Here is a 16,266-nt window from a genome sequence, read left to right as displayed (position 1 = left end):
ATAGATTTCCCACACTTTATTCACACTAGTATTAAGGTACGCGCGTATAACCAACTCTCAATACTATATTGTAATTAATATTGCTCTATTTTTTTCTATTTCTTTAATATTCAATGCTCTCCTTATAGAAATAAATTTATGCACGCCAAAATTTTTGCATTTACTTATATGATGAATTTGTAAAAAAATTGAATTTGATTCTTTAACAAATTAGTTGATTCAAAGAGTTATTTTGATAAATCAATTAAAAATTAATATGTACACAATTTGCATGCATATTTATATATTAAATTTAAATTATTGTGATTAAGTAGTGTTAGAAAAGTGATGTTAAACCACTCCTCCCTAAGAACATTAATTAATCAAATTATTGGAAAAAAACTTTTTATGTAACTATGAAAATATTGATCAAGACAAAAATTTAGACTGTGTGATAAAATCATGCAATTAAGTGTAAAAAAACAGCAATAACTGCTGAAGATAAAAGATACTTTTAATTTTATAATAGAATTTTCATGATGAAAAAAGATAAATAATACATTCCTAGAATTTCTAAAAAAAAAGATAATAGAATCCGAGAATCATTTCCATTCAAATCCTATCATTAGTTTACTTCTTTGTTTACGATAAAATTTTGGACATATTTTTCAAACATTTCTTTATTCACCTAGGATTTCTGGGATATTTCTTTTTAATTTCGTACATAATTTAGCTGTCCCTAAATTTCAAAACTAATAAATTCTTTTATATAAAAGTTGACTTCAAGTATTAAGTATTAAAAAATTAATATATAAGGTGTTATAGTTATATTAATACAAGGAAGTATAAATTTATATAAGGTCAAATCTTAATGAATTTTAAAGTCCTACATATTATGACTTTTTACATAGTTCAAATACAAAAAAATTTAATAATAAATTTTAGTTTATTTTAAAGTATTAAATAACGAGAATTCACACAAACACACGAAAATTCCCCCACACTCCTCTCAGACACGCTCATTCTCACCTCTCTACAAAAGCACACAAAATAGCTGGGAGAGGAGAATTCAAATCCAGATCTGAGAATTCAAAAGAGCTCCAAAAAAACAAAACAAAAATAGAAACAAAAGAGTGATTTCAAGGCTATTTTCAACTTCTGCTTTCTTTGCTTCATAATTTTTGGGAATCCGAGTGTTATTTGAGCTATAGAATTGTTGTCCGCTGCTGTTATGCTGTTCCTGTTCTGTTGATTCACCCATTCTGCCTTTATTTGGTTATTTTGAGATCTTCACATTGCTGTTGAGGTGTGAACTTGATTTAAATCATGTAATCGTGATTGGATGCTACAATACTATGAACTTGCAGTAATTTTCTCTGTTTCATGTGTTCAACATGTTTTCCAATATCACCTGCCAACTTGATTTAATTTTGAATTACTCTGGTGCATGAAATTAGTACAGATCCATGTAGAAAAGGTGCTCTGTTGTTTGCCTAAGCATTCATATTGTAATCAATTTGTGCGCAACATGAACATGAATGTTTATTTAAAGTAGGATTTGAAAGTGAGATTTTCAGATTAATTTGAGAGTTAAAAAACCTAGCAGTCATCTTTTCTTTCTAACTTTCATAGCCGCAACTTCTTCTCTAAGGGAAAAACGCAGCCACCACAAATACCATCTTCTTTCCTCCATTCCCAGCCATGTCAACCACCTAAAAACTCCATGGATTCATAGCTCCAAGGTTCCATTACTGTCCGGCCCTATTTTCCACTTGAGACACCCAAAATAGCCATGAAACAAGCTGAAACTTCCCCCAAGATCACCATAAAGCGTCCAGTCATGGACTCCATCGAAGCAGCCAAAAACGTCCCCAAAAATACCCCCAAAACGTAGCTGAAGTCACCCTCAAAACACAGCAAAAAGTAGCTGCTGAACAGCTCAAAAACAGCTGTGAAAACAGGCGAAAATAGCCTCAAAAACAGCCACGAAAATCTGCTCGAAAACAGTCCAAAAGAGCTCTGAAAAGCCATCAAAAACCAGCTCAAAACACCTTAAAAACGCAGTTAAAACCCAGCCCCGAAATCCAGCTGAAAGCAGCCCCAAAACACCAACCAAAAGCACCACAAAACAGCCCCGATAACCAGCTATGAAACCACAGCTGGCAGTCTCTGACACCCCAAATTCGAACCACAACTACACCGAAAATCCAGTCGAGTTGCAGGTAAAATTTCCGGTGACAATGGTCGTCCATTTGAGTTGTTGGTCAAGAGGTCTGTTAGCAGGTTTCGGTTCGAGGTCGTCAGGCTTCAGTCAAGTTGTTCATTTGTGGCCTAGTTCACTTTTGAATTGTAAAGCTGTGAAATATTGAAAATTCAGGTTCATATTTTTAGGTTCATTTCTTGTCTTAACCTTGATTAATGTTGATTTAGTGTTCAAATGCTATGGATTTTGTGCTTGAATGAAACACTATTCCTGGCTCATGATAATATTTTGTCTCTATGCTTGCCTACTGTTCATTTTTGGCTATTTATGAGTTAAGGTAGTTCTATGATTAATCAGTTATTGTGACTTCAGAATAGTTCAAAGATCTTTGTTTGAAACTTAGTTTCATATTAGCTGTTGCTTCTCTTGGTTAGCCGATCATTTTAGACTAGTATTGGATTGTCAAATATGAGCCATTGAGCAATAATGGGCCTTGTGAAGTTGAACATGGGTTCTGATATTGGCCGTGTGATTTTTTGGTTTTAATTATTGAAGTGCTGATAGGTGTGAGAAGGCACGGGAGAAAATATGTTATTGATATTGGATGATAAATACAATACAAGAGGTCCCTATTTATAACTATACACTACAAGGAGATATTATTCCTCTTCCAATGTGGGACAAGACTACACTATACATATCTATAAACTAACACTCCCCCTCAAGCCGGTGCATACACATCATATGTACCGAGCTTGTTACACATGTAACTAATACGAGAACCAGTAAGACACTTAGTGAAAATATCTGCTAGTTGATCATTCGACTTTACAAACTTTGTAACCATATCTCCTGAAAGTATTTTTTCTCTGACAAAGTGTCAGTCGATCTCAATGTGTTTAGTCCTCTCATGGAACACCGGATTTGACGCAATATGAAGAGCAGCTTGGTTATCACACACTAGTTCCATCTTGCTGATTTCTCCGAACTTTAACTCCTTGAGCAACTGCTTGACCCAAACTAACTCACACGTCGCCATAGCCATGGCCCGATATTCGGCTTCGGCGCTAGATCGAGCAACTACATTCTGTTTCTTGCTCTTCCACGAGACCAAATTACCTCCTACTAGAACACAATATCCAGACGTAGAACGTCTATCAAAAGGTGATCCTGCCCAATCAGCATCTGTGTACCCAACAATCTGCTCGTGGCCTCGATCCTCGAATAGTAATCCTTTGCCTGGAGCTGACTTTATATACCGAAGAATGCGAACAACTGCATCCCAGTGACTATCACATGGAGAATCCATAAACTGACTTACAACACTCACCGGAAAAGAAATGTCAGGTCTAGTCACTGTGAGGTAATTCAATTTGCCAACCAACCTCCTATATCTCGTAGGGTCTCTAAGAGGCTCCCCATGTCCAGGCAGAAGCTTAGCATTCGGATCCATAGGAGAGTCAATAGGTCTGCAACCCATCATTCCAGTCTCCTCAAGAATGTCTAAGGCATACTTCCGCTGTGAAATAACAATACCTGAGGTAGACTGAGCGACCTCAATACCTAGAAAATACTTCAATCTGCCCAGATCCTTAGTCTGGAAGTGCTGAAAGAGATGTTCCTTCAGATTAGTAATACCATCCTGATCATTACCAGTAATAACAATATCATCAACATAAACCACTAGATAAATACACAGATTAGGAGCAGAATGCCGATAAAACACAGAGTGATCAGCCTCACTACGAGTCATGCCGAACTCCTGAATAATTGTGTTGAACTTACCAAACCAAGCTCGAGGGGACTGTTTCAAACCATATAGTGACTTGCGCAATCTACACACACAACCATTAAACTCCCCCTGAGCAACAAAACCAGGTGGTTGCTCCATATAAACTTCTTCCTCAAGATCACCGTGGAGAAAAGCATTCTTAATGTCTAACTGATAAAGAGGCCAATGACGTACAGCAGCCATGGACAAAAAGAGACGAATAGATGCTACTTTAGCCACGGGAGAGAAAGTATCACTATAATCAAGCCCAAAAATCTGAGTATATCCTTTCGCAACAAGACGAGCCTTAAGCCGATCAATCTGGCCATCCAGGCCGACTTTGACTGCATAAACCAAACGACAACCAACAGTAGACTTACCTGCAGGAAGAGGAACAAGCTCCCAAGTGTCACTCGCATGTAAAGCAGACATCTCGTCAATTATAGCATATTGCCATCCTGGATGAGATAGTGCCTCACCTGTAGACTTAGGGATAGAAACAGTGGACAAAGAAGATATAAAAGCATAATGTGGTGACGACAGACGATGATAACTTAAACAGACATAGTGGGGATTAGGATTAAGTGTGGATCGTACACCTTTGCGGAGTGCAATTGGTTGACTAAGAGGAGACAAGTCCGCAGTAGGTGCAGAATCTGATACGGGGCGTGAATCACCTGGGCCTGATGCTGGATGTGGACGACGATGATAAGTCAAGAATGGTGGAGCTGCAGAAGGTTGAACTGGATTATGTGGAGGAACTGGAGCTATAGGTGGTGGAGCTACAACCGGAATTGTAGGTGGTGGAACTGGAGCTATAGGTGGTAGAGCTACAACTGGAGCTATAGGTGGTGGAGCTACAACTGGAGTTGTAGGTGGTGGAGCTGGAGTGACTGAATCTCCAAAAGATGAAACTGGTAGGTACCTCAGAAATATCTAAGTGATGACCTGAACCTGTGAAGTATGATTGGGTTTCAAAGAAGGTAACATCAGCGGACATAAGGTACCGCTGGAGGTCAGGAGAGTAGCATCGATACCCCTTTTGTGTTCTCGAGAAACCCAGAAATACGCACTTAAGAGCACGAGGAGCTAACTTATCTGTTCCTGGAGTAAGGTTATGGACAAAACAAGTGCTTCCAAAGATACGGGGTGGAAGAAAGAACAAAGGTAAGTGGGGAAACAAGACAGAGAATGGAACTTGGTTCTGGATAGCTGAAGATGGCATACGATTAATAAGATAGCAAGATGTAAGAACGGCATCCCCCCAAAAACGCAACGGAGCATGAGATTGTATGAGTAAGGTACGAGCAGTTTCAATAAGATGTCTATTTTTTCTTTCAGCTACCCCATTTTGTTTAGATGTGTACGGACAAGATGTTTGATGAATAATCTCATGAGATTTCATAAACTGCTGAAATGGGGAAGACAAATACTCTCGGGCATTATCACTACGAAATGTGCGAATAGAAACCCCAAATTGATTTTGAATTTCAGCGTGGAAGGTCTGGAAAATAGAAAACAGCTCAGATCGATTTTTTATCAAAAATATCCAAGTGCACCTGGAGTAATCATCAATGAAACTAACAAAGTAGCAGAATCCTAAGGTGGAACTGACCCGACTAGGACCCCAAATATCTGAATGGACTAAAGTAAAAGGTGACTCTGCTCGATTATCAAGACGTCGAGGGAAATGGGAGCGGGTATGCTTACCAAGCTGACATGACTCACACTCTAGAGCTGACAAGTGAGATAAACCAGATTCCATTTTCTGAAGTTTTGACAAACTGGGATGTCCCAACCGTTTATGTAATAAATCTGGTGAATCAGTAACATGACAAGTTGTAGCAGGAAGACAAGATGTGAGTCCATGTGATTTAGCAAGGATAAGGTAATAAAGTCCGTTTGATTCACGCCCGGTACCAATGATCCGCCCCGTACTGCGTTCCTGTATAAAAACATGGTCATCAAGAAATAAAACAACGCATTTAAGTGATTTGGCTAAGCGACTAACAGCTATGAGATTAAAAGGACTATTGGGAACATAAAGGACTGAATCTAAAGGTAAGGAAGGAAGTGGGCTTGTTTGACCTATTGCAGTTGCCATGGTTTGAGACCCATTGGCCATTGTGACTTTTGGAAGAGATTGAGAATACGAAATAGTAGTGAAAAGAGATTTGTTACCAGAAATATGATCTGATGCACCTGAATCAATGACCCAAAACTCAGAGGATGAAGATTGGGAGAAACAAGTCACGCTATTACCTGTTTGAACAACAGAAGCTATCTCAGACGATGTCTGCTTACATGCTTTATACTGAAGGAACTCAATATACTCTGCTAAAGAAACCATCCGACTATTCAAAGCATCGGTCCCCATGTCGCTACAATTTGTAGTAGTAGCTGAAGAAATAGCTTGAAAAACACTGTTTACAGCAGGAAAACAGAACACTGTTCTGCGCCGGAACACTGTTCACGCCGGAAACACTGTAGCTCGCCGGAAAATTCCAAAGTTGTCGGAATTTGTTGTAACCAGGATGGATAGACTCGGAATTCCTTTGTGAGCAAGCTGTCCTGAAGAAATATTTTCAAAAAATGGCCAGAGAAGTCACTGTTCACGCCGGAAAAATATAAAAGTGGCCGGAATTTGATTTGAATTAGATGGGTAGGCTCGGAATTTTGAGGAGAACACACTGTCCTGAAGAAGCTTCGCGAAAAAATGGCCGGAAAGTGGCCGGAACCCTCGCCGGAAAAGTTGTTTCCGGCGCGTGGAGGAGAGTGGCGGCTTTTCTGCCGGATAAAATTTCAAGGGGTTGGTAGTCGGAGGGTGATCTACCTGATGGTGGTGTTGGTTTTAGCACAACACCGACAGAAAGTGACTTTCACTTAGACAAGCCTTAGGTCACCGGAAAAATTACACGATGACTAAGTTCTTTCTTCCCGGTTAACGCTGGAATGACGCACAGCGATCTTTTCTCACTAATGCTCTGATACCATGTGAGAAGGCATGGGAGAAAATATATTATTGATATTGGATGATAAATACAATACAAGAGGTCCTTATTTATAGCTATACACTACAAGGAGATATTACTCCTCTTCCAATGTGGGACAAGACTACACTATACATATTTGTAAACTAACAAGTGTTTACAAAATTGTTTCTAAATTATTGGCAGAAAGACTCAAGGCAGTAATAAGAGAAAGAACCCAAGGTGCTTCTTTTGATTGATTTAGGCCTAGGTTAGAGGCGCGGCCCCATGGGTAATAGAAAGAATAATTGTGAGTGAGAGATGTGGGTTGCGGTACATCCAAGGTCCATTACATAAAAAAAAAAAGAGCGGAAATAACTATTGTGAGGGAGTGAGGCGAGTCGTGAATCAATTCAAGACTCGTCGCAAAAAGAGAAAGGGAAGAGTGAAGATAGACAAAATAATTGTCTCGGATTTGCAAGAGATAAATAATTTATGAATATCGTAGCTTGCTTTAGGCACGATCAATAATATGAATTGTCATGGCTATGGGTACAGTTCCCGTGGCATAGTCATGACATAACTAGGGGTGGGCATAAAATCCGAAAAACCGAATGCCGAACCGGACCGAATTAATTCGGTATTTCGGTTTCGATTTTTTCGGTATTAAATTTTCGGTTATTCGATATTTCGGTAGATCGAAATACCGAATTATTTAAGTATTTCATGTGTTTCCTAATTCCTATCCTAGTCCTACACTGCCCTAGCCCAACCCAAAATTTTATGTTTGTATTTCTAGTCCAATAAGACTAAGCCCAAGTCCCTTACTCTCTTAGTCTCTTTCCCTTGTTTCTAACGATAGGAATTAGAATTAGGTTTCTCTCAAATCTCAAGAAAGAACTAAGAAGTGAAGAACAGATCGTCTGCGATTGCGAGTGCTGCGAGTGCGATAGAGACGGCGTCACAGTGACTTCACAACCTCGGCGCCGACGACTCTCAAGTGTGACGGCTTGTTTCCTCATTTTTTACCTTCATTCTTCAATCTCCAACTCTTCAACAGGTTCACAACTTCTTTAATCTTCAGTTTGTATTTTGTAACCAATAGCTTCTTTTTTGGTTACAAAAGGCGGTATAAACTATAAAGTATAAACGTATGTATTGACATAATGTTATTTGTTAGCCACAAATATTTGACGCTGTTGTCACTTTAGAAAGGGATGTAAAGCAAAACTCTTAAAGATTAGTATTCTGTTTTCTTCTCCTATGGTTCCAAAATATAGTTCCTTTTGCCTTCTTTCTTTTTTCCCACACCTTTGGACTCTATGGCAATTTGTTGATTTATTCAACTTGGGCGTAGTCCAAATGAATTTTATAATCTTTTAGGAATGCAGTGCAATTTTGTTTCTGCTTGCTTTGGCTCTTAGCAGTGTTAGCACAACGTGATACATTATGTATCAAACCGAAACCGTACCGAAACCATATCGAACCAAAATAAGAAATACAGCACCGTACCGAACTACTTTGGTACGGTATTTGGTATACACAATTGATAAACCGAATACCGAAATACCGAACCGAAGTACCGAATGCCCACCCTTAGACATAACTCCAAAACTCAGGGGTACTTTCGCATGGCTTGACCCTATAACTTCAAATCATTTAGTAAAAATAAACATGTCGTAAATTGCGGGTGCGTTTCACGTGGCGCGATTTGCGGTATATATAGAACGGCAAGTGTACGACATCGTAACTTGTTCAAATAAATTCTAGAAATACTAAAAGCGGTTTAAATATATAATAAAAGTGGTAAAAGGTAAAAATGCACATAGGTCTAAAACATGTCATAATCAAGTAATTAAGCCAAGTGTAATTGTAAAGCAACCGTGCTAAAATCACGGAATCCGGGAGTGCCTCACACCTTCTCCCGAGTTTACAGAATTCCTTACCCGATCTTCTGTGTTCGCAAACCGTAAATAGAGTCAACTTTCCTTGAATTAGGATTTTAAAATAAATGGTGATTTGGGACATCTTAAATAATTATTCCAAGTGGCGACTCTTCTAAAAATAAAATAAAATCAATCCCATTTCAAATAAAGTCACTTTAATTGGAAAAACTCCTTTGCCCCGCAAAAAGGAGGTGTGACAAAGTTTAAGCCAGAAGATGTACAAATTAAGCTGTGCTCAACTTGACAATTACAACCAAAAGTGGAGGATTCTTATTCCACTTTTTCAGCCTTTTTCTTTTTAATGATGTTATTCCATTCTTTCCTCTTATCCTAATGCAACCAGCAATGAGGATAAACTGATGCAAGCAGCAATGCAAACAACAGCAGCTAGCTCTAGTAATAAAATTAGCACATAGAAGTACAACAAAAACAATAAATAAATGCTAGTTGGAGTCGGCTATATGAATCATTTTTTATCCATTCTGCTCTATTTGAGCCTGTTCTCAATTAAACTTATGTTCAGTCATTCCCCATTTCTTGGGGTAAAATTGAATACAACAACATATTAACTACTAGAATATTCAAGGATAATTGCTTTATGTGGTACTTGCATCATCTAAGATGTATAAGTATGCCAATATGGCTTTAAAACTGTTCGTTCTAATATGAAACAGAAATGCAGAACTTTATTCAGCGTATGAGAAAGAATATTATTAGTTTGACAATTTGTGATTTTTTTCTTTCAAGTTTTTCAAGGTTGCTGAACTCATTAAATTCTCTTCTTTCACTTGGGACAAAAGGCGAGGGCAAAATATTGTATTACAAGAAAACTAAAGGAAGCATGTCAATGTAAAGGAAAAAGACGTGAACAATCCTAGAATATTTGCCAAACAATCATTATATTAGTGGCATACAGATAGGGATAAAGATAGCACCTTTAAATGAGTCAAACGTTAATCTATCTATCATCCATGAGAAGAAACAACAAAAGTAACCATAGGGAATAAAGCACGATGGTCTACTTGAAGGACAGGAGATTTAGTAGAGAAATTACCTAAAAGCGAGATCAGGATGTTGCTGAGAGTAAGAGATCTAGGGGAAGCGGAGATTATTGCAGTTTATGAGAGATAAGAGAGTAATACTTTTACTCCTTGTGACAGGAATGGCATCAGAACTGATGGAAACAAGAGTTTGGGAAATCCTCTGTTTTCGCTATTTTTTGTGTGAAAGAAGAATGAATTTTGCTTGAAATTGAAGCTTTCCCTTACCGAGATGCTATTTTGCAAGAAAAGAAAAACTCTAGGCGGGCAATGTGCTGTGAATTTTCAGTCATCACGTTAAGTTTTTGGTGAAATCAACAAGTTTTCCTTTGTCTCTTAGAAACTCGATCTTTTGGAAAATCGTGATTGAACTTGAATTGAATTGGATTGGTAAATTGATTTGGCTTAAAATTTGATTTTGAATTGTGATTTGTGAATCATTATTAAGAAAAATTGTGATTTTTGAACTGAATTGAATTTTACTAGAGATTGATACTATAGTTTGTATTCACTATACAAACACTCGTTCGAACGATTGTGAAGTAAATTATGTTCGGAATGATAGTTTGATTCTAATAAATTGTTATTCTGCAATTGTTTTTTATTTTATATTTAAATTATATTGTTTGGTTTTACGTTGTTATGACTGGCAAGTTTCTGTGGAACAGTGGACCTCAATTCCTGTGTCCACAATTTCTATTAATATATGTCTTTGGTTTTTGTTTTTGTACATTATCAATCTGGTTGATGGTTTTTAATCTTATTCTTGAATGTTGTAGGAAAAGAAATGTCTTCGCTTACAATGTGGAGCTAAAATGGGTTTATTCATAAACCAAATTGGAGAAGCTATCTTGGCAATTCTTGAATAAGTATCTGAATAACATATAATGGCTAGTTTATGAAATTTCTGCACTGCCCATTTGAAGGTATGCTGAAAAGGTCGAAACTTTTGATTCACATACGTGAAGAGCTAGGAACTCTGTATAAGAACCCTTCTTTTGCATTTTGTACTTGTATGACTGATGACAAGTGTGGTAACGCTAAAGGCAGTGGTGGGTCGGAGTCCGAGAATGAATGGGAAAGATTGCTTAAGCCTTTTAACCTCAAGCAACTCCGAAGATCACTTAATAAAATTACCCCGTATCAGCTCAATAAATTATTGGCACTGCCTTTGGATGTACCAACATCGATGGAGCTATTCCAGTGGGCTGGTAGCCAGACGAGCTATTGCCACTCATTTGATGTCTACTATACATTGATTGACAAACTTGGGGCTGCCAAGGAATTTAAGATTATAGATAGATTGTTATTACAGATGAAAGAGGAAGGGGTAGTTTTCAAAGAGTCCCTCTTTATTGTGATAATGAAGCATTATGGAAGAGCTGGTTTACCAGGGCAGGCAACTAGAATACTATTGGATATGTGGAATACTTTCTCATGTGAACCCACATTTAAGTCATATAATCAAGTATTGGATATTCTGTTGGCTGAAAATTGTCCAAAAGTTGCTCCGAATGTGTTTTATGAAATGTTAGGGAAAGGTATTTCTCCTTCTGTATTCACTTTTTCTCGAGTGATACAAGCATTATGTATAGTCAATGAGGTAGACTCTGCTTGTTCACTTCTTAGAGACATGACAAAACATGGGTGTGTACCAAATTCAGTGATTTACCAGATTCTTATTCGTGCACTTTCAAAGTCTGATAGGGTAAATGATGCATTGAAACTTTTGGAGGAGATGTTTCTTATGGGTTGCATACCCGACATCAATACTTTCAATGACATTATCCATGGGCTTTGTCGAGCTGATAGGATTCATGAGGCTGCAAAACTGGTGGATCGGATGCTTCTCCGAGGTTTCACCCCCGATGCTATAACTTATGGCTTTCTGATGCATGCTTTATGTCGAACAGGGCGAGTTGATGAAGCAAGGGTTCTTCTCAACAAAGCACCTGAGCAGAATAATATCATCTTTAATATGTTGATTAATGGCTATGTGACTAATGGGCGGTTCGATGAAGCAAAATTCATTCTGAATGAGAACATGTTGATTAAAGGTTATCAACCAGATGTTTATACATACAACATTCTGATTCGAGGTCTTTGCAAGAAGGGATCTTTGTCTTCGGCTCATGAAGTTGTAAAAGAAATGTCATCCAAAAGTTGCCAGCCCAATGTGATCACGTACACAACCTTGATTGATGGCTTCTCCAAGGCTGGCCGTCTACAGGAAGCTTATGACCTTGTTACTGAGATGTCAGTAAAAGGTCTCAGCCTAAATATAGTGGGTTTTAACTCTCTTATATCAGCTTTGTGTAAACAAGGAATGATTCAACAGGCATTAGAAATTTTTGGTGACATGTCAAGCAAAGGATGTAAACCAGACATTTTCACATTCAATGCTTTGATTTCAGGTTTTTGCAAGGTAGACAAGATGGGTGAAGCATTGGGGATGTATCGAGATATGTTCCTTGAGGGAGTTATTGCCAATACAGTTACCTACAACACATTGATTCATGCTTTCTTGAGGAAAGGTAAAACCCAAGAGGCGCTTAAGCTTGTGAATGATATGCTATTCAGAGGATGTCCCCTTGATGAAATCACATACAATGGCCTCGTAAAAGCACTTTGCAATGATGGAGCAATTGAGAGAGCAGTTGGACTTTTTGAAGAAATGCTGACAAAGGGAATAAAACCTAATCATGTAACATGCAACATCTTGGTCAATGGCTTTTGTAGAATAGGGAAGGTTCAAAATGCCCTTGAGTTTCTGAGAGACCTGGTACATCGTGGATTGGCACCTGATATAGTCACGTACAACAGTCTAATAAATGGCTTTTGTAACAATGGTCGAATTCGAGAAGCTCACAGCCTCTTTGAAAAATTAGAAGTTGAAGGAGTTTGTGCTGATGCTTTCACTTATAACACCTTGATTTCTTCCTATTGTAAAATGCACATGCTTGATGATGCTTATACCCTGCTTACTAGAGGCATAGCTGTTGGTTTCATTCCCAATAATGTCACATGGTACATACTCGTGAGAAATTTTGTTCGAAAGAGTTATGAGTCACTAACGAGTTAGGTTAGTCAATATGAGCAAGAATTGACAGGTGGCTAAGCATCTCTATGTTTGCTGTTGATGGAGCCTCTTTTGAGTATGATTATACTTGTGTTGCTTCCTCCCCCCCACCTTTTAATTGTTATTTTTGTTGTCTGTTAGAAATATACCACCTGCGCACATATTTCAGAAATTGTCTTGTTATGATATCAATTAGGCAACCATGACATGTTACTTTATATGCTCGCACCTCTTTTTTCTCTTTCCTTTTTCTTTGTGGTGGGGGGATTTGCATTGGTTCACCTCATAGATGATGCTTGTGATTTGTATCCAGTCATAGAAGGATTCTTTGTGATGTTGTTCAAAGAATCTTGTGAAGCTTGAGCTTTTTCCCCATCTTATCTCTAGAGAAACTTGACGTAGCAGATGATGTCTATGAAATTTAATCTTGTTATCGCTGACATTATTTAGCTGATATGAAGCAAGCCAAGGATAACAATTGGGGTAAACTAGAGCAATCATATCTACCCTGATTATCAGCTGTTACTAAAGAATGCAGATCTGGTACTGGTGCTGAAATAAACAGTGACCAGAATATCCCCAAACAATGCATTCTGTTTTACTTTCTGCATGATGGAGGTATATTATGCACAAAGTTTGGCTTCATTTTTGCTGTGTTGTGCACTTCCAAATCTGGGAAGTTCACCAAACAGTGCATGAGGTCAAATGTGCCACCAAGTTGTGTGAACAACAGCTTGAACCTTGAAGCATCTTTTGTCATTGAGAATCCATAATATCTGCTCTCGTCTTCTCTCTCCCCCCAGGTACCTTCTCTTCTATCCCAAGGTCAAATAGCAAATACGAGTCCCTCGTGGAAGATTCTTAAATGTTGAGGTGACTCTCCCTATCTTATATAAATTTGTTTCTAGTTGCTTTATATTTGAACTTATACCTTGCTTCCACAAGTACTTTGTGTAGTTTCTTTGTCATTGCAATTGTTGAATTTGATTCTTTCTTCTTTTTTCTTGTGAACTTTGTCTTGGATGTCGTAAAATCATCTCCAGGCAAATGGGATGGACAAGATACTCCTTGTTCTCCCTCTCTTTTTGGTGCTGCATTGTTGCACTTGTTGGTGTTATGCATTGATATGAACTTGAAGCAGGCTTTAAAAAAAGATTTTTTAACCAGATTTTCCTTTGCACCAAATCATATTTAGTATTGTGAATCCTCTGTGGTTATTGAGTTTCTAAGTTTGGATGCAAACAACTGAATTTCTTTTTTCCCTATCCTTTGGACGGTCAACTGACAAGTAACCTGTAGATTTACTCCGTTACTGCCTTAGACTAATATTTGATAGGTCTTTCTGACTCTACACATTTTGAAATAACTAGAATTTCTGATCCAGACGCTCCATCCGATGATGACAAAATGAAGGTATCGGAAATTCACTCTCTCATTATCCTTCCTTATCGGCCGTCTAATAACATTCCATTTGGTTGACGCACAGGATGTCTTTCAATTAATTGTTCCATCCTTTGAGAATTTTCATGACGAGTGCAGCAGATCATATAGTAAAAGGGCCTTGGTCCTTGAGACTGTGGCCAAGGTCAGGTCATGTGTCATCGTGCTTGATCTAGAATGCGATAAGCTCATAACAGAGATGTTTCAGCATTTCCTTAAAGAGATAAGGTACCTCCATATATCTTATTGCTTTAAACATAATTTTGCTATCAAGGACATCTTGACTCCTATGTACCTTTGTTCTTCTATTTGTAATCTACTTTTTCCTCACAAAAAAGTGATTCTGTTTGATTGAAAATTTTGACTATAGATGTTCGCCACGGTGAGCTTCTATTGTTTGCTCTTTCAAGTATTACTTGTAATTAAGATTGAAGTCTTTTCCCAAATATTAAAAATAATTTTCTAACAATGTTTTTACTCGTATATTCTTGGATTTGCAGATTCCTTAGACTGCATCTGAAGTTTATGATCTCCATATTATCTTTTATGGGCGAAGTTTATGATCCATATACTTCTATAATTTTTTTTCCAGGACTTGTATTGTTTATAGAATTGCTTATTTATGTACATGTAATCGTACCTTTTATTGGGGTTTAAGCAATTGTTGGAGGCCAGAGTTGTGCCAAATGTGTTATTTGATTTTATGCCGAAAAGTCTCTTACTGTCCACATCTGCTTGCATACTAACTAGACATCCATTCCTCGCATTCCTCACTAAATTGAGCAACGTGATAGTGCACGTATTGAGATTCAGCTTGACCAGTATCCATAATGGAACTGGAAGGTCAATTATCCTATCAGCAAAACGGCCTATGAGCCATTTAAACTTGCATCAGTTTGTCACCCCGGTAAATAAACTTACATTTTTTCCGTTTAGAAACTTTAACTCATTCGTTTGTACTGTAATAAACCCTCCTTTGAAGCGTCTATCTCAATCGCCTTACATGAATAACACGTCAGATAGTAAGACCATTTAGTGCTTGACATTTGTAATATGTGGGCCCTATTTTTATTTTTATTTTTTTTCAAAATCAATTTACTGAATTTCTAATTTTTTCTTTCTTTCCTTTCTTCATCACCATAGCTCTGCCAGGAGTAAGGCTGGCAAGTGGGCCGGTCCAGGCCCGGGATCGCGGGCTAAACGGGCCAGGACCGTTTGGCCCGGTTTTAGTGGGCCTCGTCCGGTCTTGTGGGCCGGTCCTATGATTTGGGCCCGTCAGGCCCGGGGACCGGCCCGGTCCCTTAGCGGGCCAAACGGTCCCAACGGCTATTTTTAAAAAAAATATAGCCGTTGGGCTGTCGAAAATAGTCGTTGGCTATTTATAAAATAGCCATTTAATCCCCCAACTTTCCCCCCCCCCCCCCAAACTTTGTTTTAATCCCAAACTTTTTATAATTATACTTTTTTCCTATTTTCAATTATAAATACCCCTATCATTATTTCATTTTTTCTTACAAAATCATCAATCTATCACAATCTCTCTCTAATTTACTTCTATAATTGCTACTATTGATTACTTTATTGTTACAATTTGTGAAACAATTATGAAGTTGGTGAATTGAAGTCTTCAACGATAATCAATTTCCAACAAGTTATTCGTCAATTCGGTAAACTCGTTCCAACTCTTAAGTTTTAATATTATAATTTTGTTTGTTTTATTTACTTTGCTTGATTAATTAAGATGGCTTATTCCTTAAAAAATATGTTTAGTAAAAATAAGAAAAAATCGAAGAGTGGTGAATCTTGTGGCCAATCTGTTCCTCCTCCACTTCACCCGGC

The 16,266-nt window shown here is 37.8% G+C and overlaps 1 protein-coding gene across 7 annotated transcripts; it reads left to right on the top strand.

Annotated features, from left to right (window-relative positions):
- The first annotated feature begins 973 nt into the window (after nucleotides 1-973).
- LOC107821004 (uncharacterized) lies at nucleotides 974-15,140 on the top strand. Of its 7 annotated transcripts, XM_075245472.1 has the most exons (5): nucleotides 7,761-7,982; nucleotides 10,688-13,860; nucleotides 14,358-14,400; nucleotides 14,474-14,655; nucleotides 14,928-15,140. In XM_075245472.1, the coding sequence occupies exon 2, from the start codon at nucleotides 10,807-10,809 to the stop codon at nucleotides 12,988-12,990; it is 2,184 nt and encodes a 727-aa protein (XP_075101573.1). In that variant the 5' UTR covers nucleotides 7,761-7,982; nucleotides 10,688-10,806; the 3' UTR covers nucleotides 12,991-13,860; nucleotides 14,358-14,400; nucleotides 14,474-14,655; nucleotides 14,928-15,140. The 7 variants fall into 7 exon arrangements, with proteins under 7 accessions (XP_075101570.1, XP_075101569.1, XP_075101573.1 ...); XM_075245471.1 differs by lacking the exon at nucleotides 14,358-14,400 and having other exon boundaries at nucleotides 7,770-7,982; XM_075245470.1 differs by having other exon boundaries at nucleotides 7,770-7,982; nucleotides 10,688-14,400.
- Nucleotides 15,141-16,266: the final 1,126 nt, after the last annotated feature.

This window comes from Nicotiana tabacum, chromosome 23 (genome assembly GCF_000715075.1).
Source record: "Nicotiana tabacum cultivar K326 chromosome 23, ASM71507v2, whole genome shotgun sequence".
Taxonomy (NCBI): Eukaryota; Viridiplantae; Streptophyta; class Magnoliopsida; order Solanales; family Solanaceae; genus Nicotiana; species Nicotiana tabacum.
The sequence above is the reverse complement of the archived record's forward strand: the minus strand, read 5'-3'. Positions and strand labels throughout refer to the sequence as shown.